At 42.5% G+C, this 27,475-nt stretch overlaps 1 protein-coding gene across 3 annotated transcripts in view; it reads right to left on the bottom strand.

Annotated features, from left to right (window-relative positions):
* The window catches only part of ksr2 (kinase suppressor of ras 2), a 262,478-nt gene extending 243,839 nt beyond the window's left edge, over positions 1 to 18,639 (bottom strand). For all 3 annotated transcript variants that reach the window (XM_061903162.1, XM_061903171.1, XM_061903178.1), the window contains exon 1: positions 18,451 to 18,639. In XM_061903162.1, coding sequence (XP_061759146.1) covers positions 18,451 to 18,624 — 174 coding nt within the window. In that variant the 5' untranslated portion in view covers positions 18,625 to 18,639. The remainder of the gene's footprint in view (positions 1 to 18,450) is intronic.
* Positions 18,640 to 27,475: the final 8,836 nt, after the last annotated feature.

Here is a 27,475-nt window from a genome sequence, read left to right as displayed (position 1 = left end):
GGTGTTTCACAACAGTGGTTAAGTAGTTATTTAAGTAACAGATCTCAATATGTGGAAATTAATAAGACTAAATCACAGCCAAGAAGAGTAACTTGTGGGGTTCCACAAGGCTCAGTATTGGGACTTAAGTTATTTATACTTTACCTAAATGATATTTGTTCAGTATCTAATAAATTAAAATGTATTATGTTTGTCGATGATACAAATGTATACTGTTGAGGAGAAGACTTGAAGGAAGTGTTGAGGATAATAGAGGTTGAGTTAATTCAGCTAAAAAAATGGTTTGATAATAATAAGTTATCATTAAAGGATAAGAAAACTAAATTCATGGTGTTTAGTGGTGCAAGGACAAATTGTGAAGCAAAATTAAAATTAAATCAAGTGGAAATTGATAGAGTATATGAAACTAAATTCTTGGGAATAATAATTGATCATAAACTGTGTTGGAAACCGCATATTGAATATTTGAAGGGAAAAATATCCAAATCTATTGCTATTCTTTATAAAGTAAGACACATGCTGAATAAGAAATGCCTGCATTTTTTGTATTATTCTTTTATTCTTCCATATTTAACGTATTGTGTTGAAATTTGGGAAAATGTTTATAAAACAAACATGGACCCAATGATAAAACTTCAAAAAAGGGTCATTAGAATAATACACAAAGCCTGTTACTATGAACATACAAATCCATTATTTATAAGTTTAAATGTATTAAAATTTTCAGACATTGTGTTTTTAAAAACAATGGAAATTATGTTTCGAGTAAAGAACAACAACCTTCCAACTTGTATTCTTAGGCTATTTCATTTAAGAGGAAAAAACTACAATTTACGGGGATAGTGATTTTTGAAATAGGTAAAGCGAGAACGAATATAAAATACAAATGTATTACAGTTTTAGGAGTTAAATGGTGGAACAAGCTCAGTGATGAGCTGAAGACATGCACTTCTTTGGTAAGGTTTAAGAAAACCTTGAAAGGTGAAATAATTGATAATTATAAAATATAATAACAATTACTTTCATCCCATTGATTTTTTAATTTTTTTTTAATTTTGGTTCCAGGCAATCTAATTTTCAGTGAAGGTATAGGATAGGCAAATATAAGCTTTGGCTTCAGCCTATTCCTTTTTTGGTCATTCTTTTTATTTTCTTTTGTGTGTAAATGTGTATGATTGTTTACGTATAACCTGTGCTGTAAAACTGATCACACAAAATGGTTGCTTGATTTGATTGCTTATATGACCGAAATAAACTTGTTTCATTCATTCATTCATTTCATTCACATATCCTCTCCTGTCCTATCCTATCCCCTCTCTCTCATCCTTTTTATCCACAAACATACAAACCCCAAAACCAGTGAAGTTGGCACGTTGTGTAAATGGTAAATAAAAACAGAACACAATGATTTGCCAATCCTTTTTGACCTATATTTAATTGAATAGACTGCAGAGACAAGATACCTAATGTTTAAACTGGAGAACTTTATTATCATTAGGAAAATCCCGTAGATGGACAGGCTAATTGGGAACAGGTGAGTGCCATGATTGGGTATCAAAGCAGCTGCCATGAAATGCTCAGACATTCACAAACAAGGATGGAGCGAGGGTCACCACTTTGTGAACAAATGCGTGAGCAAATTGTTGAACGGTTACCAATATTCAATGGTCAAATCAGTGTCAGAACCCAACATTGATTAAAAGTAATCAAAAATAATGTTGTTTCAACTTTAGGTTTGAGTTGCTCAATGTCAGGACCTCATTCAACAAGTTCTCAGCGTTGTTTTAATGTCTTGTGTCTGCTGGGACATGACTCGGTTTTACAAATCCAACGTAAGCACGAGTTATGTTTGACTAAATTGACTCTATCAAAGAGAGGCTAGCAGTCAAATACACACTGTAAAAAAGTGAAATGACCCCTGACCAGGCAGCACAACTATTCAATGTTTACTCACAAAATTGGAAAAAGAACATTCATATATTGCGCTGTCATCTGTGTCAGTGGAAATGTGCACATTTTTTCCAGTAATAATTTCACTTCCAACTAAACAAAACATGTTGAGCTAAAAGCACTAAAACGCAAGGGGTCCATCAAACCCACAAACGCTGGCTAAGTAACAACAATATGAAAAATGCACGGAAAATTTCTCTGACAGTTTCTGCATCCCACAGGGATTCTTCTTCTGTGTTTCTGCACCTGCGGTTCCCACACAAGGTTGCAACATTTTTTGTCAACACTGCCTGCTCTCATTTTCTCACACATTTGACCCTCTGATGTTCTGTGTACCTACACTCTGCCCTCCTCCTGTAATGCCTCACAATCAAACAACTTTATGTTAAAATACTAAACAGATATTTATTGGGATAAGGTAAAAATCTGTTCTGTATTTTAACTTTAAAGGGTTTGATTGTGAGGCATTTAAAAGCCACAAAATGCATGGGGTCCATCAGACCCACAAATGCTGGCTGAGTAACAACAATATAAATGTTGCACGGAAAATTTCTCTGGCAGTTTCTGCATCCCACAGGGATTATTCTTTTGTGTTACTGCACCTGCGGTTCCCACACAAGGTTGCAACATTTTTTGTCAACACTGTCTGCTCTCATTTTCTTGCACATTTGACCCTCTGATGTTCTGTGTACCTACACTCTGTCCTCCTGTAATGCCTTACAGTCAAACAACTTTATGTTAAAATATTGAACAGATATTTATTGGGATAAAGTAAACATCTGTTCATTATTTTAACATACAAGTGTTTGATTGTGAAGCATTAAAAGCCACAAAATGCAACAGGTCCATCAAACCCACAAACACTGGCTGAGTAACAACAATATGAATATTACACAAGGGTTAAAACTTGACATGTTGTCATCGGGGCGGCCTCACTTTTATGGCGTCCGTGGTGTTACATAACAATCCAGCCCACCGGTACTCGGAGCAACTTTTACGAGCGCCTTATCGCCCTTTAATGGTGTTTATTTCTATCTCCTGAGGCGTCGCCCTCGCATGCTTACAGCTCCTCCACGCTCAAGTGAGTCTCAGAGACTCGCTTGTTGAGTTTGACGCCCGCCCCTTATCGCGCTTTTAACGGCGTCCTGTAAAAAGGTCCCGTAAACCCAGCCGGCTGACGGAGCGGATGCAGTGCTTGAGAGAAAACACGACAACCGGCGAGGTCACGTAATGCGGCTTTCTCGTCAAAGATAACAAACGCAACTTTTGATTGGCGCGTGACCTGAGTATAATGTTCAGTTTCTTTTTGTCTCTTCTTGTTTCCGTAACTTTGATGTTTGACCCTGCCTGAGCGTGTCTCCAAGGAGCGCTATTGTGTACTTTATGCACATTTTACATAAACTCTTATCTATCCAATTCAAGGTAATAAATGCCATATATCGCATACAACAACATGACGTCAAGAAGTTACCAGAAGGACACTAACAACAACAACATTAGCATAGCTATGTGAGCTACATGCTAACCTTACGCTCACGTTTGAACAGCAACATCATGATAGGTTAGCCTATTTGCTGGAGAACCTCTAAATCAGTGTTTTTCAACCACTGTGCCGCGGCACACTAGTGTGCCGTGAGATATTGTCTGGTGTGCCGTGGGAAATTATGCGACTTTACGTAATTGGTCCAAAAAACTTTTTTTTGCAAATCAATTGTTATAATTTGAAAATAATGTGACGTCACTTAGTGTCTGTGCTGTGTAAAACTCGGCAGGGTAACCACGTAACACTCCAAGTCAGTAGGTGGCAGCAGGTAGTTAATTGCTTTGCAAAAGTCGGAATGTGTCGGGGATGGTTTGTTATGATCCCAATAGGCAAACCCCAGCGTGCAGGTAAAAAGGTATGTAATGGTTAAACCACAAATGAACGAAAGGGAAAGGGAAATGAAAAGGCAATGGCTATGCAAAACGAAAGCAAAACTGAACTGGCTACAGAGTCAACAGAAACAGAATGCTGGACGACAGCAAAAACTTACGGCGTCCACAAAATATATCTGTATATGACATGAAGATCAACAATGTGCACACAAAGAAGGATAGCAACAACGTAAATAGCCTTGCTTGCTAACACAGAGCAGGTGCGCGGTATAGCGCTCAAAGGAAGACATGGAACTGCTATAGGAAAACACCAACAAAACAGGAAGGCCCACCAAAATAACAGCGCAAGACAAGGACTAAAGCACTACACACAGGAAAACACCAATGTTAGAGTAATCATGTATATATATTATCACACAACTTTGGTATGCTTAAAGTCCGTTGCTATAGTTATTAGCTATTGTGCTCAAGCTGCATTTTTTCTATCTGTGCAAGGACAAAACTTCTTGTCTCAGGGGTGGCCTCAGCTGCAGATGTTGTCTTTGTTTTCGCCCGCTAAAAATCACAAGACCAAGCACATTCCGTCACATATTGTGCGTACTCGACCTGCTTTGCATATTATATGTGACCACTCCTTTTAGAGGCGGCCTCAGTGATGTTGACTATGGAACTCCTGAATAAATAGAGGAACGTGGGAGCTGTACCTTAGAGTGTAGGGCGAGACTGTGACTAAGTGTGCAGCTCCATGCGTTCTCCTCGTGAGCTAAATTGAACTCTGTCTCTGCATGGTTCCTTGCCAACTAACAAACTCAAAATAAGGCACGACGACCTGGCAGAGTTTAATTTTTTTAAATGTTCTGCTGGTGGCGTGCCTCCGCATTTTGTTCTGAAAAAAATGTGCTCTACCTCAAAAAAGGTTGAAAAACACTGCTCTAAATGATCAAACGTCAGAGCTCATTTTAAGATGTGTAGCAAAGCCTGCTTAAACCCTCCCCAACAAAGTGGTGGCTGTATACACAAGGCAAGCTAATCTTGCGGGGAGAAGAAGCGAGCGTTTGAGTCTCTCCAAAGCCGAGGGAGATGAAAACATACCCACTACTGTCGTAGTCTTTTTTCAGGGGTGTCCAAAGTGCAGCCCCGGGGTCCATTTTTTGCCCTGCAACTTGTTTTTATTGGCCCGCGACCATACATTTTTAAGGATAAAATAAAAAGTTGTCAGTAACTACAATTCGTTGCTACATCTGTAAGTGCAAGTTAAAACTCTACTATGCAAAGCAAAAGCCATTTATCAACAACACCCAGAAACGCCCCAACGGCTTCGCTGGGACCGAGACCCTCTAAAATGGGGCTGATGCAAAGTGTAAAAGTGTTCTGTGGTCCGACGAGTCCACATTTCAAATTGTTTTTGGAAACTGTGGACGTCGTGTCCTCCGGACCAAAAAGGAAAAGAACCATCTGGATTGTTATAGGCGCAAAGTTGAAAAGCCACCATCGGTGATGGTATGGGGGTGTATTAGTGCCCAATGCATGGGTAACTTACACATCTGTGAAGGCACCATTAATGCTGAAAGGTACATACAGGTTTTGGAGCAACATATGTTGCCATCCAAGCAACGATATAATAGACGCCCCTGCTTATTTTAGTGAAGTGAAGTGAATAATATTTATATAGCGCTTTTCTCAAGTGACTCAAAGCGCTTTACATAGTGACACCCAATATCTAAGTGACATTTAAACCAGTGTGAGTGGCACTGGGAGCAGGTGGGTAAAGTGTCTTGCCCAAGGACACAACGGCAGTGAATAGGATGGCACAAGCGGGAATCGAACTTGCAATCCTCATGTTGCTGGCACGGCCACTCTACCAACCGAGCTATGCCGCCCCATTTTAGCAATTCAATGCCAACCCACGTGTTACAACAGTGTGGCTTCATAGTAAAATAGTGTGGGTACTAGTCCGGCCTGCCTGTCGTCCAGACCTGTCTCCCATTGAAAATGTGTGGTGCAATATGAAATGTTATATACGACAACTGTTGAACAACTTAAGCTGTACATCAAGCAAGAATGGGAAAGAATTCCACTTCAAAAATGGGTCTCCTCATTTCCCAAACATTTACTGAGTGTTGTTAAAAGGAAAGTCCATGTAACACAGTGGTAAAAATGCCCCTGTGCCAACTTTTTTGCAATGTGTTGCTACTATTAAATTCGAAGTTAATGATTACCGGTATTTGCAAAAAAAAAAATCAGTTTCTCAGTTCAAACATTAAATATCTTGTCTTTGCAGTCGATTCAATTGAATATAAGTTGAAAAGGATTTGCAAATAATTGTATTTTGTTTTTATTTGCCATTTACCCAACGTACCAACTTCACTGGTTTGGGGTTTTGTACATGAACTTATTAACAAAAGTATTCTACATTTACACATTGCCTCGCTCACAAGTTGAGTTAATTATTTACACTGTGTTACATTTAATAACTTCTCTCTGAGCTGCCACCTTACCGTGGTAGAGGAGTTTGCGTGTCCCAATGATCCTAGGAGCTATGTTGTCCGGGGGCTTTAAGCCCCATGGTAGGGTCTCCCAAGGCAAACTGGTCCTAGGTAAGGGACCAGACAAAGAGCAGCTCGAAAACCTCTATGAAAAGTAAAAACAAAGGACCCAGATTTCCCTCGCCGGGACGCGGGTCACCGGGGCCCCCCTCTGGAGCCAGGCCCGGAGGTGGGGCACGATGGCGAGCGCCTGGTGGCCGGGCCTGTACCCATGGGGCCCGGCCGGGCACAACCCGAAGAGGCAATGTGGGTCCCCCCTCCAATGGGCTCACCACCCATAGCAGGGGCCATAGAGGTCGGGTGCAATGTGAGCTGGGCGGCAGCCGAAGGCAGGGCACTTGGCGGTCCGATCCTCGGCTACATAAGCTCGCTCTTGGGACGTGGAACGTCACCTCACTGGGGGGAAAAGGAGCCTGAGCTAGTGCGCGAAGTAGAGGAATTCCGGTTGGATGTAGTCGGACTCACTTCGACGCACAGCAAGGGCTCTGGAACCACTTCTCTTGAAAGGGGCTGGACTCTCTTTCACTCTGGCGTGGCCGGCAGTGAGAGGCGACGGGCTGGGGTGGCAATTCTGGTTGCCCCCCCGGCTTAAAGCCTGCACGTTGGAGTTCAACCCAGTGGACGAAAGGGTAGCCTCCCTCCGCCTTCGGGTGGGTGGACGGGTCCTGACTGTTGTTTGCGCTTACGCACCAAACAACAGTTCAGAGTACCCACCCTTTTTGGGTACACTCGAGGGAGTACTGGAGAGTGCTCCCCCGGGTGATTCCCTTGTTCTGCTGGGGGACTTCAACGCTCATGTTGGTAACGACAGTGAAACCTGGAGAGGCGTGATTGGGAAGAATGGCCCCCCGGATCTGAACCCGAGTGGTGTTTTGTTATTGGACTTTTGTGCTCGTCACGGATTGTCCATAACAAACACCATGTTCAAACATAAGGGTGTCCATATGTGCACTTGACACCAGGACACCATAGGCCGCAGTTCCATGATCGACTTTGTAGTTGTGTCATCGGATTTGCGGCCTCATGTTTTGGACACTCGGGTAAAGAGAGGGGCGGAGATTTCTACCGATCACCACCTGGTGGTGAGTTGGCTGCGATGGTGGGGGAGGATTCCGTACAGACCTGGCAGGCCCAAACGCATTGTGAGGGTTTGCTGGGAACGTCTGGCAGAGTCTCCTGTCAGAGAAAGTTTCAATTCCCACCTCCGGAGGAACTTTGAACATGTCACGAGGGAGGTGCTGGACATTGAGTCCGAGTGGACCATGTTCCGCACCTCTATTGTCGATGCGGCTGATCGGAGCTGTGGCTGCAAGGTAGTTGGTGCTTGTCGTGGCGGTAATCCTAGAACCCGCTGGTGGACACCAGCGGTGAGGGATGCCGTCAAGCTGAAGAAGGAGTCCTATCGGGTTCTTTTGGCTCATAGGACTCCAGAGGCAGTGGACAGGTACCGATAGGCCAAGCGGTGTGCAGCTTCAGCGGTCACAGAGGCAAAAACTCGGACATGGGAAGAGTTTGGGGAAGCCATGGAAAATGACTTCTGGATGGCTTCAAAGCGATTCTGGACCACCATCCGCCGCCTCAGGAAGGGGAAGCAGTGCACTGTCAACACCATGTATGGTGCGGATGGTGTTCTGCTGACCTCAACTGCGGATGTTGTGGATAGGTGGAAGGAATACTTCGAAGACCTCCTCAATCCCACCAACACGTCTTCCTATGAAGAAGCAGTGCCTGGGGAATCTGTGGTGGACTCTCCTAATTCTGGGGCTGAGGTTGCTGAGGTAGTTAAAAAGCTCCTCGGTGGCAAGGCCCCAGGGGTGGATGAGATCCGCCCAGAGTTCCTTAAGGCTTTGGATGCTGTGGGGCTGTCTTGGTTGACAAGACTCTGCAGCATCACGTGGACATCGGGGGCGGTACCTCTGGATTGGTAGACCGGGGTGGTGGTTCCTCTCTTTAAGAAGGGGGACCGGAGGATGTGTTCCAACTATCGTGGGATCACACTCCTCAGCCCTCCCGGTAAGGTTTATTCAGGTGTACTGGAGAGGAGGCTACGCCGGATAGTCGTACCTCGGATTCAGGAGGAACAGTGTGGTTTTCGTCCTGGTCGTGGAACTGTGGACCAGCTCTATACTCTCGGCAGGGTTCTTGAGGGTGCATGGGAGTTTGCCCAACCAGTCTACATGGGCTTTGTGGACTTGGAGAAGGCATTCGACCGTGTCCCTCGGGAAGTCCTGTGGGGAGTGCTCAGAGAGTATGGGGTATCGGACTGTCTTATTATGGCAGTCCGATCCCTGTACGATCAGTGTCAGAGCTTGGTCCGCATTGCTGGCAGTAAGTCGGACACGTTTCCAGTGAGGGTTGGACTCCGCCAAGGTTGCCCTTTGTCACCGATTCTGTTCATAACTTTTATGGACAGAATTTCTAGGCGCAGTCAAGGCATTGAGGGGTTCCGGTTTGGTGGCCGCGGGATTAGGTCTCTGCTTTTTGCAGACGATGTGGTCCTGTTGGCTTCATCTGGCCGGGATCTTCAGCTCTCACTGGATCGGTTCGCAGCCGAGTGTGAAGCGGTCGGAATGAGAATCAGCACCTCCAAATCCGTATCCATGGTTCTCTCCCGGAAAAGGGTGGAGTGCCATCTCCGGGTTGGGGAGTAGACCCTGCCCCAAGTGGAGGAGTTCAAGTACCTAGGAGTCTTGTTCACGAGTGGGGGAAGAGTGGATCGTGAGATCGACAGGCGGATCGGTGCGGCGTATTCAGTAATGCTGACGTTATACCAATCCGTTGTGGTGAAGAAGGAGCTGAGCCGGAAAGCAAAGCTCTCAATTTACCGGTCGATCTACGTTCCCATCCTCACCTATGGCCATGAGCTTTAGGTCATGACCGAAAGGATAAGATCACGGGTACAATCGGCCGAAATGAGTTTCCTCTGCCGTGTGGCAGTGCTCTCCCTTAGAGATAGGGTGAGAAGCTCTGTCATCTGTGAGGAACTCAAAGTAAAGCCGCTGCTCCTCCACATCGAGAGGAGCCAGATGAGGTGGTTCGGGCATCTGGTCAGGATGCCACCCGAACGCCTCCCGAGGGAGGTGTTTAGGGCACGTCCAACCGGTAGGAGGCCACGGGGAAGACCCAGGACACGTTGGGAAGACTATGTCTCCTGGCTGGCCTGGGAACGCCTCGGGATCCCCCGGGAAGAGCTAGACGAACTGGCTGGGGAGAGGGAAGTCTGGGCTTCCCTGCTTAGGCTGCTGCCCCCGCCCCGCGACCCGACCTCGGATAAGCGGAAGAAGATGGATGGATGGGATGGATGGATGGATACATTTAATAATACAAATTATCTCAAATAACCAAAGTATCAAAACAATATTGATATGAGAATCGATATTAGAGCCGAAAGATATCGGTATTGGTATTTCAGTATCGATCCGCATATCACTACTAATAAGGTTGTTTAAATCCAATTAGGAATGTGCAACAACCTACACTCCCGTGCAGAAATACAAAATGGTCCATTCCTCTCTCACTAGGTCGTCCTCAGACGAGCCTTCCATCGTTGCTTCCAGTCATCCCGATTCTCCATACATTTGGCCAGTTCCTTGGTACTCTGAGCTCCTGCATCTTTCTTGAGTATGTCCACGTATGTTAGTGTGGGACGTCCTCTTGACTGATGCCCATGTGTTGGTTCCCACAGCACCAATTTATTGGCTGGCAGCTCCTGATGCCTTTGGCAGTGTCCTGCTAGTCTCATTCTCCTTACAGCAATCTTTTCGCTCACCCTTGGTATTCCCTTGTAGAAGATTCTGTTGGTTATGTGTGCACTCTTGTTGATGTTATGCACTGCATGCAGCATCCTGGTGTAGCAACCATCCAAAGACTTCTCCAGGGTTGGCTTCAGGGTCCAGCATTCGCTGCCATAGAGGAGAACGGACTCAACTGTCGCGTAGAAGAAGCTGAGATTGATTTGGCAGGTGAGGTTGGAGTTCCATACACTGGTCATGCCGTTCAGGGCCCTCCGTGCAAGTGCCTTCCTCACTTTTAGATCTTGCTCAGTTGAGTTGACCCATGCGCCCAGGTATTTGAAGTCCTCAACTTCTTTCAGCACAGTGCCTCCTGCTGTTACCAGAGGTTGATGTTCTGGGGGAACGTTGTAGGTCATGACCTCAGTTTTCTTGGCATTTAGCCCAAGGCCAACTATAGCGCACTCTAGCTCTACCCTGTGTAGTAGTTTTTGTGCTTGTTCCACGTTGTTGGAGAGCAGACTGATGTCATCCGCATAGTCAAGGTCTGTCAGGACCACTGCCGGTTGTCGACTTGACTTCCTTGGTGTCAGACGCTTGAAGCCAAGTTCCTGCTCTCGCCCATTTATTGCCTTCCTGAGTGCATGTTCAAGGACTATAATGAAGAGGAAGGGGGCTAGTGTATCCCCTTGCATAACTCCATCCAGGATGTCAAAATCCTCGCTGTTGCCATCTCGGGTCACCACCCTGACCCTTGTTCCTCCGTACATGGACTCTATTGCTCGAAGTAGGTTCGGAGGAATACTGTGTGCCTTCAAGATCTTCACCATCATGCCTCGATTTATCGAGTCAAATGTCTTTTTGAAGTCTATGAAGCATAGGACTGCAGTCAGGTTGTCCTTCCTCACCTCCTCAATCAGGTTGTCCTTCCTCACCTCCTCAATCAATCTCCTAAGTGCCAAGATCTGGGCTGTAGTTGTTCGTCCTTCTCGAAAGCCGTTCTGATTTACTCTCAGGTGAGGGTCGATTGTTTAGGATCATGCTGTTGTAGACTTTCGCTGTGATACAGGTCAGGCTGATGCCTCGGTAGTTGTCTGGCTTCGAGAGGTCTCCGGATTTAGGCACTGGCACAATGTTTGATAGAGACCACATATCAGGCAGCCGATTGTGCAGAGCAAGGTTGCAGAACTCTAGAATGATGTCATCGAGATTACAGTTCTTCACAACCTCTGGTAGCGGCGTACCCAGCATGTTCACTCAACACAGACGTCATAACATCATCAAAGCTCACATTTATGTATTCATAGAGATTGGGGATTCGGGGCGCTATTAAAAATGCCATTTAAATGTGTAATTTGTTATGAATAACGTCATAAAATGTTAACATAAAATGATTGTAGCCGTGAAAGTTAAATGATTAAGTTCCTTGAATCAAATGAAGCATGTCTAAGACTATACTACCTAAAGAGGGGGCCAGCTACCCGCGGCTCTTGTGTGTATGCTTCACTGATGAGACTATATGGTGAAAATCGATTTGTCCTACTAATTTGAACTGACTGTAGTGTGTACTGTGACACAACAGTTTGTTTACATGGAAAATCTTCTACTCCTTCTTTGTCTCATTTTGTCCACCAAACAGTTTGTTTACATGTAAAATCTTCCACTCCTTTTTTGTCTCATTTTGTCCACCAAACAGTTTGTTTCCATGTAAAATCCTCCGTTACTTCTTTTGTCTCATTTTGTCCACCAAACAGTTTTTTTACGTGTAAAATCCTCCGTTCCTTCTTTTGTCTCATTTTGTCCACCAAAAATGGTATGCTGTGCGTGAATACACAACGGTGCACTTTGTTGATGTTATTGACTTGTTGGAGTGCTAATCAGGCATGCTTGGTCAGTGCATGACTGCAAGCTAATCAATGCTAACATGCTATTTAGGCTGCCGTATGTACATATTGCATCATTATGACTCATTTATAGGTATATTTAAGCTCATTTAATATCCTTTACTTGTATCCTCTTTGTATATGATTTATATTTGCATGTCTTATGACACACATTACCTTTATGTAATATTGGCTGCATTTCAGATAGTTGTTTGTGTGTCATGTTGTTCCAGACCACAGCAAACATTACCAAGCTTGCCAAAGATTACAATAAATCTATAAGAAGACAGCCTGCCTTTAAAAAAAAAAGTAATTTCCAGGAGTTATGTCACCTTCTGAGCAGCCTCTGATTTCCTACTGTTTTAAAATGTTGTAAAAAATGTGTAGAATAAATACTAAATTTCAACATTTTTGTCAAAATACCCAAAAATATAGAACAATTATTCTCAAAAAAGAGGAGAAATATAATCTTAGAGAAAAATGTAATTTAAATCATTTGTACACACGTACAACACTTAAGACCTTCAGTATATCTGTATGTGGAATTAATGGATTAAGCAAAGCAATCAAACAATGTACTAATATGATCCACTTCAAGAAACTCTTCAAACTTAAAGTGTTTACAAAGTATAAAGAAGAAGAACCATGATAAACATTCTGAAAGTATTTCATCCATTCATTCATTCTCAAAATAATCTTACTTATCTCATCGTATGAAATACAAACCCCGTTTCCATATGAGTTGGGAAATTGTGTTAGATGTAAATATAAACGGAATACAATGATTAGCAAATTCTTTTCAAACCATATTCAGTTGAATATGCTACAAAGACAACATATTTGATGTTCAAACTGATAAAAAAAAAAAATTGTCGCAAATAATCATTAACTTTAGCATTTGATGCCAGCAAAACGTGACAAAGAAGTTGGGAAAGGTGGCAATAAATACTGATAAAGTTGAGGAATGCTCATCAAAAACTTATTTGGAACATTCCACAGGTGTGCAGGCTAATTGGGATCAGGTGGGTGCCATGATTGGGTATAAAAGCAGCTTCCCAAAAAATGATCAGTCTTTCACAAGAAAGGATGGGGCGAGGTACACCCCTTTGTCCACAACTGCGTGAGCAAATAGTCAAACAGTTTAAGAACAACGTTTCTGATAGTGTAATTGCAAGAAATTTAGGGATTTCAACATCTACGGTCCATAATATCATCAGAAGGTTCAGAGAATCTGGAGAAATCACTCCATTTAAGCGGCATGGCTGGAAACAAACATTGAATGACCGTGACCTTCGATCCCTCAGACGGGACCGTATCAAAAACCAACGTCAATCTCTAAAGGATATCACCACATGGGCTCAGAAACATTTCAGAAAACCACTGTCACTAAATACAGTTCGTCGCTACATCTGTAAGTGCAAGTTAAAGCTCTACTATACAAAGCAAAAGCCATTTATCAACAACATCCAGAAACGCCGCCGGCTTCTCTGGGCCCGAGATCATCTAAGATGCAAAGTGGAAAAGTGTTCTGTGATCTGTCGAGTCCACATATCAAATTGTTTTTGGAAATATTTGACATTGTGTAATCCGGACCAAAGGGGAAGTGAACCATCCAGACTGTTATCGACACAAAGTTCAAAAGCCAGCATATGTGATGGTATGGAGGTGCATTAGTGCCCAAGGCATAGGTAACTTACACATCTGTGAAGGCACTATTAATGCTGAAAGGTACATACAGGTTTTGTAACAACATATGCTGCCATCTGAGCGCTGTCTTTTTTCATGGACGGTCCTGCTTATTTCAGCAAGACAAAGTGTGGGTACTTCCCTGGCCCGCCTGCAGTCCAGAGTAGACCTGTCTCCCATCGAAAATGTGTGGCGCATTAGGAAGCGTAAAATACGACAGAGGAGACCCCGGACTGCTTAACGACTGAAGCTCTACATAAAACAAGAATGGGAAAGAATTCCACTTTCAAAGCTTCAACAATTAGTTTCCTCAGTTCCCAAACATTTATTGAGTGTTGTTAAAAGAAAAGGTGATGTAACACAGTGGTGAACATGCCCTTTCCCAACTACTTTGGCACGTATTGCAGCCATGAAATTCTAAATTAACTATTATTTGCAAAAAAAAATAAAGTTTATGAGTTTAAACATCACATATCTTGTCTTTGTAGCATATTCAACTGAATATGGGTTGAAAATGATTCTCAAATCATTGTATTCTGTTTTTATTTACCTCTAACACAATTTCCCAACTCAAACAGAAACGGGGTTTGTATAAAATACTTCACCAATCATTATGTATTTATTTATTTCTATCGTGATTACTTATGGAGTATATTGTGAATAAATTGAGAACAGGAAGTGAACAAAAGTTTTAGCAACAGCGATGTAAAGGAAAAGGGGTAGGATTAAATCAGCTCCGCTTCTTCCTACTCCTTTTCAAACATGTTGAAAAGAGACACTGGAAATTGTGATGTATCATGTTGTATGCAAGCATGTTCCAAATAAACTCAAACTCAACTCAACTCAACTCAACAAAGATTTGCTTCAGCCTGAGACACAAAGTCATTTTGATAGTAGGCTATTAAAGCTAATATAGACACTTGGGTCATGTGTTCCCTTCATTATAAGACTTACATACGGCTTTTCATTTTTTGCGGCTCCAGACGGATTAGTTTTTTTTATGTATTTTTGGTCCAATATGGCTTTTTCAACGTTTTGGGTTGCAGGACCCCTTACCTAAAGTAATGTTTAAGTTTCTATTTCACTCTCCATAGCACATAAATGTGGAGCAAGGGTGAAGTGTCTTGCTCAAGGACACAACGAACGAAACGAGGTAGGTAGAAAGTTGGGGATTGAACCAGGAATCCTCAGGTTGCTGGCACGGCCACTCTCCCAACGTCGCCACGCCGTCCCTTTCAAATTTGAATGACAATAAAAGGAGTAAGTCGGACCCGTTTCCATTGAGGGTCGGACTCCGCCAAGGCTGCCCTTTGTCACCCATTCTGTTCAAAACTTTTATGGACAGAATTTCTAGGCGCAGGATTAGGTCTCTGATTTTTGCAGATGATGTCAATCAATAAATCAATCAATGTTTATTTATATAGCCCTAAATCACAAGTGTCTCAAAGGGCTGCACAAGCCACAGCGACATCCTCAGTTCAGAGCCCACAAAAGGGGAGACTGGATGCAATGGACGTCGAGTGGGTCTAGTATAATATTGTGAAAGTCCAGTCCATAGTGGAGCTAACATAATAGTCAGAGTCCAGTCCAGTCATGTGGTCCTGATGGCTTCATCTGGCCAGGATCTTCAGCTCTCACTGGACGCGATTGGGATGGGAATCAGCGCCTCCAAGTCCGAGTCCATGGTTCTCGCCCGGAAAAGGGTGGAGTGCCATCAACGGGTTGGGGAGGAGACCCTGCCCCAAGTGGAGGAGTTCAAGTACCTCAGAGTAGGGCTGGGCAATATAGCCTTTTTTTAATACCGCAATATTTTTAGGCCATATCGCGATATACGATATATATTACGATATTTTGCCTTAGAACACTTGATGCATATAATCACAGCAGTATGATGATTCTATGTGTCTACTGTACATTAAAACATTCTTGTTCATACAGCACTAATATTTTTCTACTTTTAAACTTTCATGCAGGGAGGGAAATCACAACTAAGTCAATTTACCAAAACTGTATTTATTCAAGTTATTAGCAGGTGACTTTTCAAATTATGCTACATATTAGCAGTAATGATATTTTTGGTAGCAACCCTCGTGCCCCACACATGACAAATTAAAGTTGTCTATTCGACATATTCCCGCTTGAAGCCGAACCACCGCCAGGCGATGGACCCCGTGCTGTTTTTCTTGGGAATTAATTCTTCCTTCATTTGTTACGAGATTCGCAGCTTCTTTCACTCGCAACAACCCGCTAGCATCACAGCTAACGTTAGCCACGCCGCTGGGCGAGGGCGTGTACGTATGACGTGACAGTAAGTGACGTATGAATGTGCGCCTGCTTGTCTGTGAGGAGACACAGGAAAGAGCGAGGAGTGTGTAATGCCCGCAGCTGCGTGAGAACGTCTACTCGAATATTACGATATAGTCATTTTCTATATCGCATAGAGAAAAAACCCGCGATATATATCGTATATCGATATATCGCCCAGCCCTACCTCGGAGTCTTGTTCACGAGTGAGGGAAGAGTGGATGGTGAGATCGACAGGCGGATCGGTGTGGCGTCTTTAGTAATGCGGACGCTGTACCGACCGATCCGTTGTGGTGAAGAAGGAGCTGAGCCGGAAGGCAAACCTCTCAATTTACCGGTCCATCTACGTTCCCATCCTCACCTTTGGTCATGAGCTTTGGGTTATGACCGAAAGGACAAGATCACGGGTACAAGCGGCCCAAATGAGGTTCCTCCACCGGGTGGCGGGGCTCTCCCTTAGAGATAGGGTGAGAAGCTCTGTCTGTCATAATCTGTGGTCTGGATCATGTTTTTTTATTTTATGTTAGTTTTGGACTCCTTTAGTTCCTGTTTGTGACACCTGAGTTTGGTTTGGTTGCCATGGCTACTTATTGTTTTCACCTGCCTCTGGTGTTCGGGACACTCACCTGTCTCTAATCAGAGGCATTTTGTAAGCCTGTGTTTGCCAGTCAGTCGGCCTGGCGTCATTGTTCGCTGCATGCCGTGTCCAAGTAAGTTTTGTTTGTTTATGCCGCAGCTCGTGAGTGTTCCATGTCCGTAGGCCATGCTAAGTGTTAGATTCTACGTTTCCTGCACTAAGTTGTTTTTGTTTTTTTAGCATCTCGTGCGAATGGCATGCTTTCCTTTTGTTGTTTGCCTTTTATTTCATAGTTGGATGATTTTTGAAAAATAAATCATCTCCTACCTCACGCTGTCGTCCAGACTTGTCCGTTCTGCATTCCTAGGAGAACGATCCCGCATAAAGATGCGACCCCGTTATGACAGAGTGACGCCAGGCCGACTGACTGGCAAGGACAGGCTTGAATAATGCCTCTGATTAGAGACAGGTGAGTGACCTGAACACCAGAGGCAGGTGAAAACAATAAGTAGCCACGGCAACCAAACCAAACTCAGGTATCACAAACAGGAACCAAAGGAGTCAAAAACTAACATAAAATACAAAAACATGATCCGGACCGGACTTCACGGTGGAAGAGGGGTAGTGCATCTGCCTCACAATACGAAGGTCCTGAGTAGTTAGGGTTCAATCCCAGGCTCGGGATCTTTCTGTGTGGAGTTTGCATGACCTCCCCGTGAATGTGTGGGTTCCCACCGGGTACTCCGGCTTCCTCCCACTTCCAAAGACACGCACCTGGGGTTAGGTTGATTGGCAATACTAAATTGGCTCTAGTGTGTGAATGTGAGTGTGAATGTTGTCTGTCTATCTGTGTTGGCCCTGAGGTGGCGACTTGTCAAGGGTGTACCCCGCCTTCCTCCCGATTTTAGCTGAGAAAGGCACCAGCGCCCCCCGCGACCCCAAAGGGAATAAGCAGTAGAAAATGGATGGATGGATGGATGATCCGGGCCACGGGTCATGACCCTGTCATTCGGGAGGAGCTCAAAGTAAAGCCACTGCTCCTCCACATGGAGAAGAGCCCGATGAGGTGGTTTGGGCATCTGGTCAGGATGCCACCGGAACGCCTCCCGACCAGTAGGAGGCTACGGGGAAGACCCAGGACACGTTGGGAAGACTATGTCTTCCGACTGGCCTGGGAATGCCCCGGGATCCCAGGGAGGATTTGGACCAAGTGGCTGGGGAGAGGGAAGTCTGGGCGTCCCTGCTTAGGCTGCTGCCCCCGTGGAAGAAGATGGATGGATAAAAGGAAGTCTAAGTCTAATGATTCAAGAGTGTAATAATAATAATAATGAATAAGTAATATTATTGTACAAAAAGGGGGCCACAAATAAAATAATGTCTAGGGTCGGCCCTCATCCTTCACTTCTGGAAAAAAGTTTGCAACACCCCTGGCCAGGAGAGTCAAAGCACTACAAACTTTAACTATGTTTTTTTTTTTTTATCGATCCAAAGTGATTAGAATGTTTTATTAGATGAAGTCATTGCATAATAATGGTGGTGGGTGGGAGGGAGGGAAGAGGGCGGCTCGAATGATGCAGCAGGCTGACATGACGGAGGGGAAACACGGGCTGCCTATAGCTGCAGGCCTCGGGCCCCCTTCAAGGAGGAAGAACGTGCTCCTCCTCTTCCTCTCTTCCTCCTCCACCACCTGCAGAATGCGCACGTCTCTCGCTGCCTCACTGCAGCCCCCCTCCCTCCCCCAACCCCCTTTGATTTATCACTCCGCACTAAGCAGGCTGCTGGGTTATGCAATGATAGCCAGGAAGAGCTGTTGCACGCCTGAAAACACGGACTGGCCTCATATCGCCTCAGCCCTGCATGTGTGCGTGCGTGCGTGCGTGCGTGTGCGTGTCGCTTACTTCCAGCGTCCGGATCTCTTTTTGCGTCAAGTCGTTGGATGTGGCACATTTGGTCCTCAAACCCTCCAGGCTGGAAATGCTAATGTCGATCATGTTCTGCACCAACTCGCACTGCTGCAAGGCTTTCTGCAAACTCAAATGCTGCTCCTCGCTTTTTGTCATCTCCTCGTTCATAGTTTGTCCAGTCCCTCCCCCCCCCCTCCCTCCCTCCCCTTCACCCCTATCCTCTCTCCCCCACAAAAAAAAAAACAAACAAAAAAACGAAAAGTAGAGATTCAGTGAGGAGACTCGGGGAGGCTGGAGACCATCATCATGAGAGGAGGAGACGTCGCCGCGTTAGAGGCTCCATCGTCGTGGCTGCAGCCTCATCAAGGTGTCGCTGGTGGTGGTGGTGGTGGTGGTGGTGGTGATGATGATGGTGATGGCGGAAGGAGGAGGAGAAAGGGGGGGTGGTAGGGGGGTGCCCGGTCACAACGATGCGAGGATGGCGGCCAGGACGACTCGGCCGGCCGCAGCATCCATCTCTCCGTTCAAGCTGGTAAAAAAAAAAATAAAAAAAATAGAGGCGGGAGGAGGCTGTGTGTGTGATGCCAGGGAGGGGGAGGGAGCAGGGAGAGGGGGGTGGGGGGTGGGGGGGTCCCTAAGCCGTTTGAGGTTGATGATGATGCTGATGCTGCGTGGATCGGACGCGGGTACTCCCTGTCTCCCGTGGCTGCATACCGCTCCTCTGCCTCCGCCAGCACACAGCCGCCACCGCCGACATGTTGGCTGTCAATCAGAGGGGAAGGGAGCCACCAGGGGTCGCTGGAAAACAATAAGTTTGTGACTTCATACTTTTTTCTTTTTTTTTAAAGGTCTAAAAAAAAAGGCCAATGTGTGCGATCGTGCTAAAAAACACAATTTCTCCCATTAAAGCAGGGGTCACCAACGCGGTGCCAAGGACCAGATGAGTCGCCCGCTGGCCTGTTCTAAAAATAGCTCAAATATCAGCACTTACCAGTGCGCTGCCCCTATTTTTATTTATTTATTTATTTACTAGCAAGCTTGTCTTGCTTTGCTCGACATTTTTAATTCTAAGAGAGACAAAACACAAATAGAATTTGAAAATCCAAGAAAATATTTTAAAGACTTGGTCCTCACTTGTTTAAATAAATTCATTAATTGTTTTACTTTGCATCTTATAACTTTCAGAAAGACAATTTTAGAGAAAAAATACAACCTTAAAAATGATTTTAGGATTTTTAAACACATATACCTTTTTACCTTTTAGATTCCTTCCTCTTCTTTCCTGACAATTTTAATCAATGTTCAAGTAAAAAAAAAAATTGTTTTCATTGTAAAGAATAATAAATACATTTTAATTTAATTCTTCATTTTTGCTTCTGTTTCTTCGATGAAAGATATTTGTGAAATATTTCTTCAAACTTATTATGATTAAAATGAAATAAAAAATTCTGGCAAATTTAGAAAATCTGTAGAATAAAATTTAAATCTTATTTCACAGTCTTTTTAATTTATTTTAAAATTTTTGTTCTGGAAAATCTAGAAGAAATAATGATTTGTCTTTGTTAGAAATATAGCTTGGTCCAATTTGCTATATATTCTAACAAAGTGCAGATTGGATTTTAACCTATTTAAAACATTTAATCAAAATTCTGAAAATAATCTTAATCAGGAAAAATTACCAATGATGTTCCATAAATCCTTTTTTAATTTTTTTTAAAAAGATTCGAATTAGCTAGTTTTTTTTCTTCTTTTTTTCGGTTGAATTTTGAATTTTAAAGATTCGAAATTGAAGATAAACTATGTTTCAAAATTTAATTTCCTTTTTTTGTGTGTTTTCTCCTCTTTTAAACTGTTCAATTAAGTGTTTTTTTCATTATTTATTCTTTACAAAAAACCTTCCGCGGAAGGAAAAAAAATGTGCGACGGAATGACAGACAGAAATACCTTTAAAAAAAAAAATATGTATCTGTTTCCATATGTATTTATTGTGAGAAATAATTAAGATGATCAGTGTTTCCACAAAGATAAATATCATTAATTATTAACAATAACATAGAGTGTGAGTATGAGTATGAGTTTATTTCGAACATGCAAGCATATAACATGATACATCACAATTTTCAGTTTCTCTTTTCAACATGTTCGAAAAGGAGTAAGAAGAAGCAGAGTTTATTTAATCCTACCCCTTTTCTTTTACATAACAGTTGCTAAAACTTTTGTCCACTTCCTGTTATCAATGTCTTCACAATATACTCCATAAGTAATTAAATAAAATTAAATAAATAAATAATTGTTTAAGTTTTATTCCATACGATGAGATAAGTAAGATTATTTTGAAAATGAAAGAATATGAATGGGTGAATAAATTCAGAATGTTTATCATGATTCTTCTTTTTCGTACTTTGTCAACACTTTAAGTTTGAAGAGTTTCTTGATGTGGATCATATTAGTACATTGTTTGATTGCTTTGCTTAATTCATTCCAGTTTGATTCCACATACAGATGTACTGAAGGTCTTAAGTGTTGTACGTGTGTACAAATGTTTTAAGTTACATTTTTCTCCAAGATTATATTTCTCCTCTTATGTTGAGAAGAGTTGTATATTCTTCGGTAGCAGTTAAAGGTAAATTGAGCAAATTGGCTATTTCTGGCAATTTATTTAAGTGTGTATCAAACTGGTAGCCCTTCGCATTAATCAGTGCCCAAGAAGTAGCTCTTGGTTTCAAAAAAGTTGGTGACCCCTGCATTAAAGTATGTTCATCGATTGAATTTAATTAAATATATTCACTTTAGAGCGGAATTACGCCTATTAAATTGTACGTCACAAGGTCGGTTAAGCCGGGGACATTGTTTTGGACTGCATTTCCCAGAAAGCATTGCGAAGGGAAGAAGAAGGAGGAAGATTGTCCGGAAGGAGACACGCGGATCTACCAAACATTTGGAGTGAATTTGGCGGCGGCGAGAGTGTCTAAATCTGTTTTGGCGGTTGAGCATAAGCTGTTTTGTGACTGGATCGAGATGGAAGGGGATAGTGACGGGATGTATGAGGATAGTATGGAAATGGATAGGACTAGAGGGGAGAGAGGAAAGAAGGGGAGAGGAGGGAGTGAAGGAAAGTCGAGTGCTAAAAGAGTGCATGAAGACGATGAAGAGGTTGATAAGAGGAAAAGGGTTATGGTGGATGAATATAAGATAATTTATACATTTAAATCAAACCAAGATATGAATGACATTAGTTTGATGACACTGGTTAAGGGATTAAAGAAGGACATTGGAGAGGTGGAGATAGCGAAGGTGCTCAGGGACGGACGGCTGTTGATAAAATGCAAAAATGGAGAGCAAAAGAACAAAGCAATGCGATTGCAAAAACTGTGCAACAAAATAATAAAGGAAAAAATCGAAGTGGGAGAACGAAAGGGGGCAAGAGGAGTCGTGACAGGAATCCCAAGAGGAGAAAATTTAGATGATCTGAAAAGAGAAATAAAAGGAGGAACTGTCACTACGATGAAAAGAATGATGGCATTTAGGAACGGTGAAAAGACTGAGAGCGAATCCGTACTAGTGCAATTTGCAGAGGAGGTCCTACCAGAGAGAATCATGATTGGGTATCTAAGCTTCTATGTTAGAGCTTACGTGCCACACCCAGTACGTTGTTTCAAGTGCCAACGCTATGGGCATATAGCTAGTGTTTGTCATGCTAAGATGAGATGTGGACGGTGTGGAGGAGAGCATGAATATGGACAATGTGGAGAAAATGAACAGGTCAAGTGTTTTAATTGTGGCGGGAATCACACAGCAGCGTATGGGGGCTGCATCATAAGAAAACAGGCAACAGAAGTGCAGCAAATCAGAGTTGAAAGAAATATTACATACGCAGAGGCAGTAAAAATAAGAAATCAAGAAAGTGCAGAACAGGACAGAAGTGAAAATAGTTCAAGAAATAAAAAACAAGAGGCAGCAAATACAGGAATTTCCATGGACAAACTAGTTGTATTCCTGGCTTACGTAATAAACTGTACAGAACAGGCTATCAATCAATCAATCAATCAATGTTTACTTATATAGCCCTAAATCACTAGTGTCTCAAAGGGCTGCACAAACCACCACGACATCCTCGGTAGGCCCACATAAGGGCAAGGAAAACTCACACCCAGTGGGACATCGGTGACAATGATGACTATGAGAACCTTAGAGAGGAGGAAAGCAATGGATGTCGAGCGGGTCTAACATGATACTGTGAAAGTTCAATCCACAATGGATCCAACACAGTCGCGAGAGTCCAGTCCAAAGCGGATCCAACACAGCAGCGAGAGTCCCGTTCACAGCGGAGCCAGCAGGAAACCATCCCAAGCGGAGGCGGATCAGCAGCGCAGAGATGTCCCCAGCCGATACACAGGCAAGCAGTACATGGCCACCGGATCGGACCGGACCCCCTCCACAAGGGAGAGTGGGACATAGAAGGAAAAGAAAAGAAACAGCAGATCAACTGGTCTAAAAAGGGAGTCTATTTAAAGGCTACAGTATACGAATGAGTTTTAAGGTGAGACTTAAATGCTTCTACTGAGGTGGCATCTCGAACTGTTACCGGGAGGGCATTCCGGAGTACTGGAGCCCGAACGGAAAACGCTCTATAGCCCGCAGACTTTTTTTGGGCTTTGGGAATCACTAACAAGCCGGAGTCCTTTGAACGCAGATTTCTTGCCGGGACATATGGTACAATACAATCGGCAAGATAGGATGGAGCTAGACCGTGTAGTATTTTATACGTAAGTAGTAAAACCTTAAAGTCACATCTTAAGTGCACAGGAAGCCAGTGCAGGTGAGCCAGTACAGGCGTAATGTGATCAAACTTTCTTGTTCTTGTCAAAAGTCTAGCAGCCGCATTTTGTACCAACTGTAATCTTTTAATGCTAGACATGGGGAGACCCGAAAATAATACGTTACAGTAGTCGAGGCGAGACGTAACAAACGCATGGATAATGAGCTCAGCGTCTTTAGTGGACAGAATGGAGCGAATTTTAGCGATATTACGGAGATGAAAGAAGGCCATTTTAGTAACGCTTTTAATGTGTGCCTCAAAGGAGAGAGTTGGGTGGAAGATAATACCCAGATTCTTTACCGTGTCGCCTTGTTTAATTGTTTGGTTGTCAAATGTTAGAGTTGTATTATTAAATAGAGTTCGGTGTCTAGCAGGACCGATAATCAGCATTTCCGTTTTTTTGGCGTTGAGTTGCAAAAAGTTAGCGGACATCCATTGTTTAATTTCATTAAGACACGCCTCCAGCTGACTACAATCCGGCGTGTTGGTCAGCTTTAGGGGCATGTAGAGTTGGGTGTCATCAGCATAACAGTGAAAACTAATACCGTATTTGCGTATGATGTCACCTAGCGGCAGCATGTAGATGCTGAAGAGTGCAGGGCCAAGGACCGAACCCTGGGGAACTCCACACGTTACCTTAACGTAGTCCGAGGTCACATTGTTATGGGAGACACACTGCATCCTATCAGTAAGATAAGAGTTAAACCAAGACAGGGCTGAGTCTGACATACCAATTCGTGTTTTGATACGTTCTAATAAAATATTATGATCGACGGTATCGAAAGCAGCGCTAAGATCGAGGAGCAGCAACATAGATGACGCATCAGAATCCATCGTTAGCAATAGATCATTAGTCATTTTTGCGAGGGCTGTCTCCGTGGAGTGATTTGCCCTGAAACCGGATTGAAAGGTTTCACATAGATTGTTAGACGCTAAGTGTTCATTTAACTGCTCCGCGACAATTTGTTCAAGGATTTTTGAAATAAAGGGAAGGTGAGACACCGGTCGTTAGTTTACCATGAGGTCAGGATCGAGGTTAGGTCTTTTAAGAAGAGGATGAATAACCGCTTTTTTGAATGCTAGGGGAACAGTGCCCGAGGAGAGTGATAAGTTTATAATATTTAGCACTGATGGACCTAATAATACAAAGAGCTCCTTGATCAGTTTAGTAAACATGTTGTCTGTTTTATATACCATCGTATCAGGGTTAATAGAACCCCGTTGTAGTTGTAGGCTAGAAACAAGACTGAGAAAATCAAAATAATTGTCAAAGCAGCAGCAAAGTTTTTAAATTTAAAAGAACTATCCTGGGAACAGGTGCAAGGTGAGCTACAGAGAGTAGACGAGACCAAGTCATGTTACCACAATCCAACGCCATGTTAATTGTTCAGTGGAATGCCAGAAGTTTGATAGCAAACGGGCAGGAATTAAAGGGATATATTAATAATATGAAAAATAAACCACATATAATATGTATTCAAGAAACATGGCTGAAGCCAAAATTAAACTTTATAATAAAGGATATATAACGATACGTAAAGATAGGAATGATGGGCAAGGAGGAGGATGTGCCATATTTATTAAGGAAGATATGCATTATTCAATATTAAAAGTAAAACAAGAACTAGAGATAGTAGGAGTAGAAGTATGGAATAATAAAGAAAGATACAAAGTACTAAACTTCTATAATCCATGCAAGAAATTAGAAATTCACCAACTAGAAACAAAAATCGAGCACTGGAGTGGCAATATTATTTGGTGTGGTGACTTTAATGCACATAGCACAATGTGGGGTGAAAGGGATGACTGGAATGGGGATACATTGGAAGCACTTTTGGAGGAAAAAGAACTGGTGAGTGTGAATGATGGGTCGGGAACAAGGTTAGATGTCGTCACGGGTAAAGAAACAGCAATAGATTTAACACTAGTGTCACAAGGGTTAGCAGGAAAGGTGGAGTGGGAAGTAAATAAATACAGCACTATGGGAAGTGATCACTATCCAATCTTCATTCACATAAACATAAATCATAGGACAGAAAGCACTAGGATAGAAGGAAGATGGAAGTATAATCATGGTGACTGGGGGAAATTTAGGGAAATTACCGACATAACTTTAAAGGAAGTAGATATAAATCAAGATATTGAACAATTAAATACAGATATTACAAAGTGCATAATAGAAGCAGCCGAACAGAGCATACCAAGGAATAGTATAGGGAGAAGAAGGAAGATAGTGCCGTGGTGGACACAAGAGTCCACAGATGCAATACAAGAACGGAATAGAGCATTTAGAATATTGAGAAGAACACATAATTTCCAGGACATGATCCAATATAAAAGGCATCAAGCTAGAGTAAGGTATGTTATTAAAAAAACAAGAAAACACCATTGGAGAACTTTTTGTGAAACACTAAATAGAACTACTCCTTTAAGCCAAGTGTGGGGAATGATCAAGAGAATGTCAGGGGTCAGAAAAGAACAAAAAAATCATGTGATGGAACGTGGAGTGTGGTAGGAAATAAAGAAAAAGCAGAACTTTTAGCAAAAACCTTTGTTAAAGTGCACAGTAATGATAATTTGAGAAATGTAGAAAAACAAAAGAGAGAAGAAACAATTAGTTTAAATATTGAGGAAATGAAGGAAGACAACGATAATAGTTTTACCAACACTATGGATATGACATTTTCTTTGGATGAAATGGTTCGACTTTTAAAAAAAGTTAAAAATACGACGCCAGGGAAAGACCTGGTGAGTTATCAAATGATCAAAAATTTAGGTAGCATCGGCAAAGAAGTGGTCTTGAAATTATATAATAGGATATATGAAGAAGGAAAATTACCAGATGAGTGGAAAACAGCTGTAATAATTCCAATATGCAAGCCAGGGAAAGATCCGGAAGAGGCAGGAAATTATAGGCCGATAGCATTGACCTCAAATTTGGGCAAAGTGATGGAAAAAATGATTAATGAAAGATTAATATATTATTTAGAGTCAAAAGAAATTATAAAAAACTACCAAAGTGGTTTTCGCAAAGCAAAAAGCACAAATGACCCAGCAGTGCATCTGGAAGAGGAAATTAGAAAGGGACAAATAAATAAAGAAAGTATAATTGCGGTATTTTTTGACATAGAGAAAGCGTATGATATGTTGTGGAAACAGGGGTTGCTGATGAAACTAAATAAGATTGGGATTAGAGGAAGAATGTACAGATGGATAAAAGACTTTTTAACAAGTAGAACATTATTAGTAAAAATAGAGAATGAATATAGCAGAGAATACAAAGTGGAAAATGGGACCCCACAAGGGAGTGTAATAAGTCCAGTACTATTTTCCATCATGATAAATGAAGTTTTTAGTGAAGTGGAAGGGTTAGTGGAGGTGGCATTGTTTGCTGATGATGGAGTGATGTGGAAGAGAGGTAGAAATACAAATCATATAGAAAAGAAGATTCAAAAAGCGGTAAATAATGTTCAAGACTGGGGGACGGCTTGGGGTTTAAGATTCTCTGTTGGAAAGACAAAAGTCATACATTTTACAAAGAGGAAAGTACAAAACAAGCTCCAAATAAAACTCTATGGAGAAAACATAGAAGAGGTACAAGTATTTAAATATTTAGGAATATGGTTTGATAAAAATATTAACTGGTCAACCCCCATTAGCAAAATAGTGGAGAAAAGTAAAAAGGTGTTAAAGATAATGAGGGCTTTGAGGGGTAAAGATTGGGGGGCTGATAGGTTGACATTGAAAACAATATATATCACTTTAATTCGATCTGTTATTGACTACGGATGCATTATTTATCAGTCTGCTTCAAAAACACTACTTGAGAAAATAGACCGGATCCAGTCGCAGGCTTTAAGATTATGTTGTGGAGCTACTAAATCTACTCCAGTGTCAGCATTACAAGTAGAAATGAATGAAAAACCTTTGGACATGAGGAGAGATCAACTCTCAGCAGTTTATTAGGCAAACTTAAAAGGATCCAAGCAAGGACATCCAACCCGTCAAGTGCTAATAAACTGCCAAGAAAAAGAGAAGAAAAAAAATGAATAGTTTTGGGTGGATAATAGGAGATATATGTAACAAAGCACAAATTGACAAGTTAGCCCTACAGTACCAATTCCTGCAATACCACCGTGGATGTATGACAACCCAAAGGTAAACATGCAATTACTGAAGAATAGAAATTTAAATAGTTAC

The sequence above is a fragment of the Nerophis ophidion genome, linkage group LG01 (genome assembly GCF_033978795.1).
Source record: "Nerophis ophidion isolate RoL-2023_Sa linkage group LG01, RoL_Noph_v1.0, whole genome shotgun sequence".
Lineage (NCBI taxonomy): Eukaryota > Metazoa > Chordata > Actinopteri > Syngnathiformes > Syngnathidae > Nerophis > Nerophis ophidion.
The sequence above is the reverse complement of the archived record's forward strand: the minus strand, read 5'-3'. Positions and strand labels throughout refer to the sequence as shown.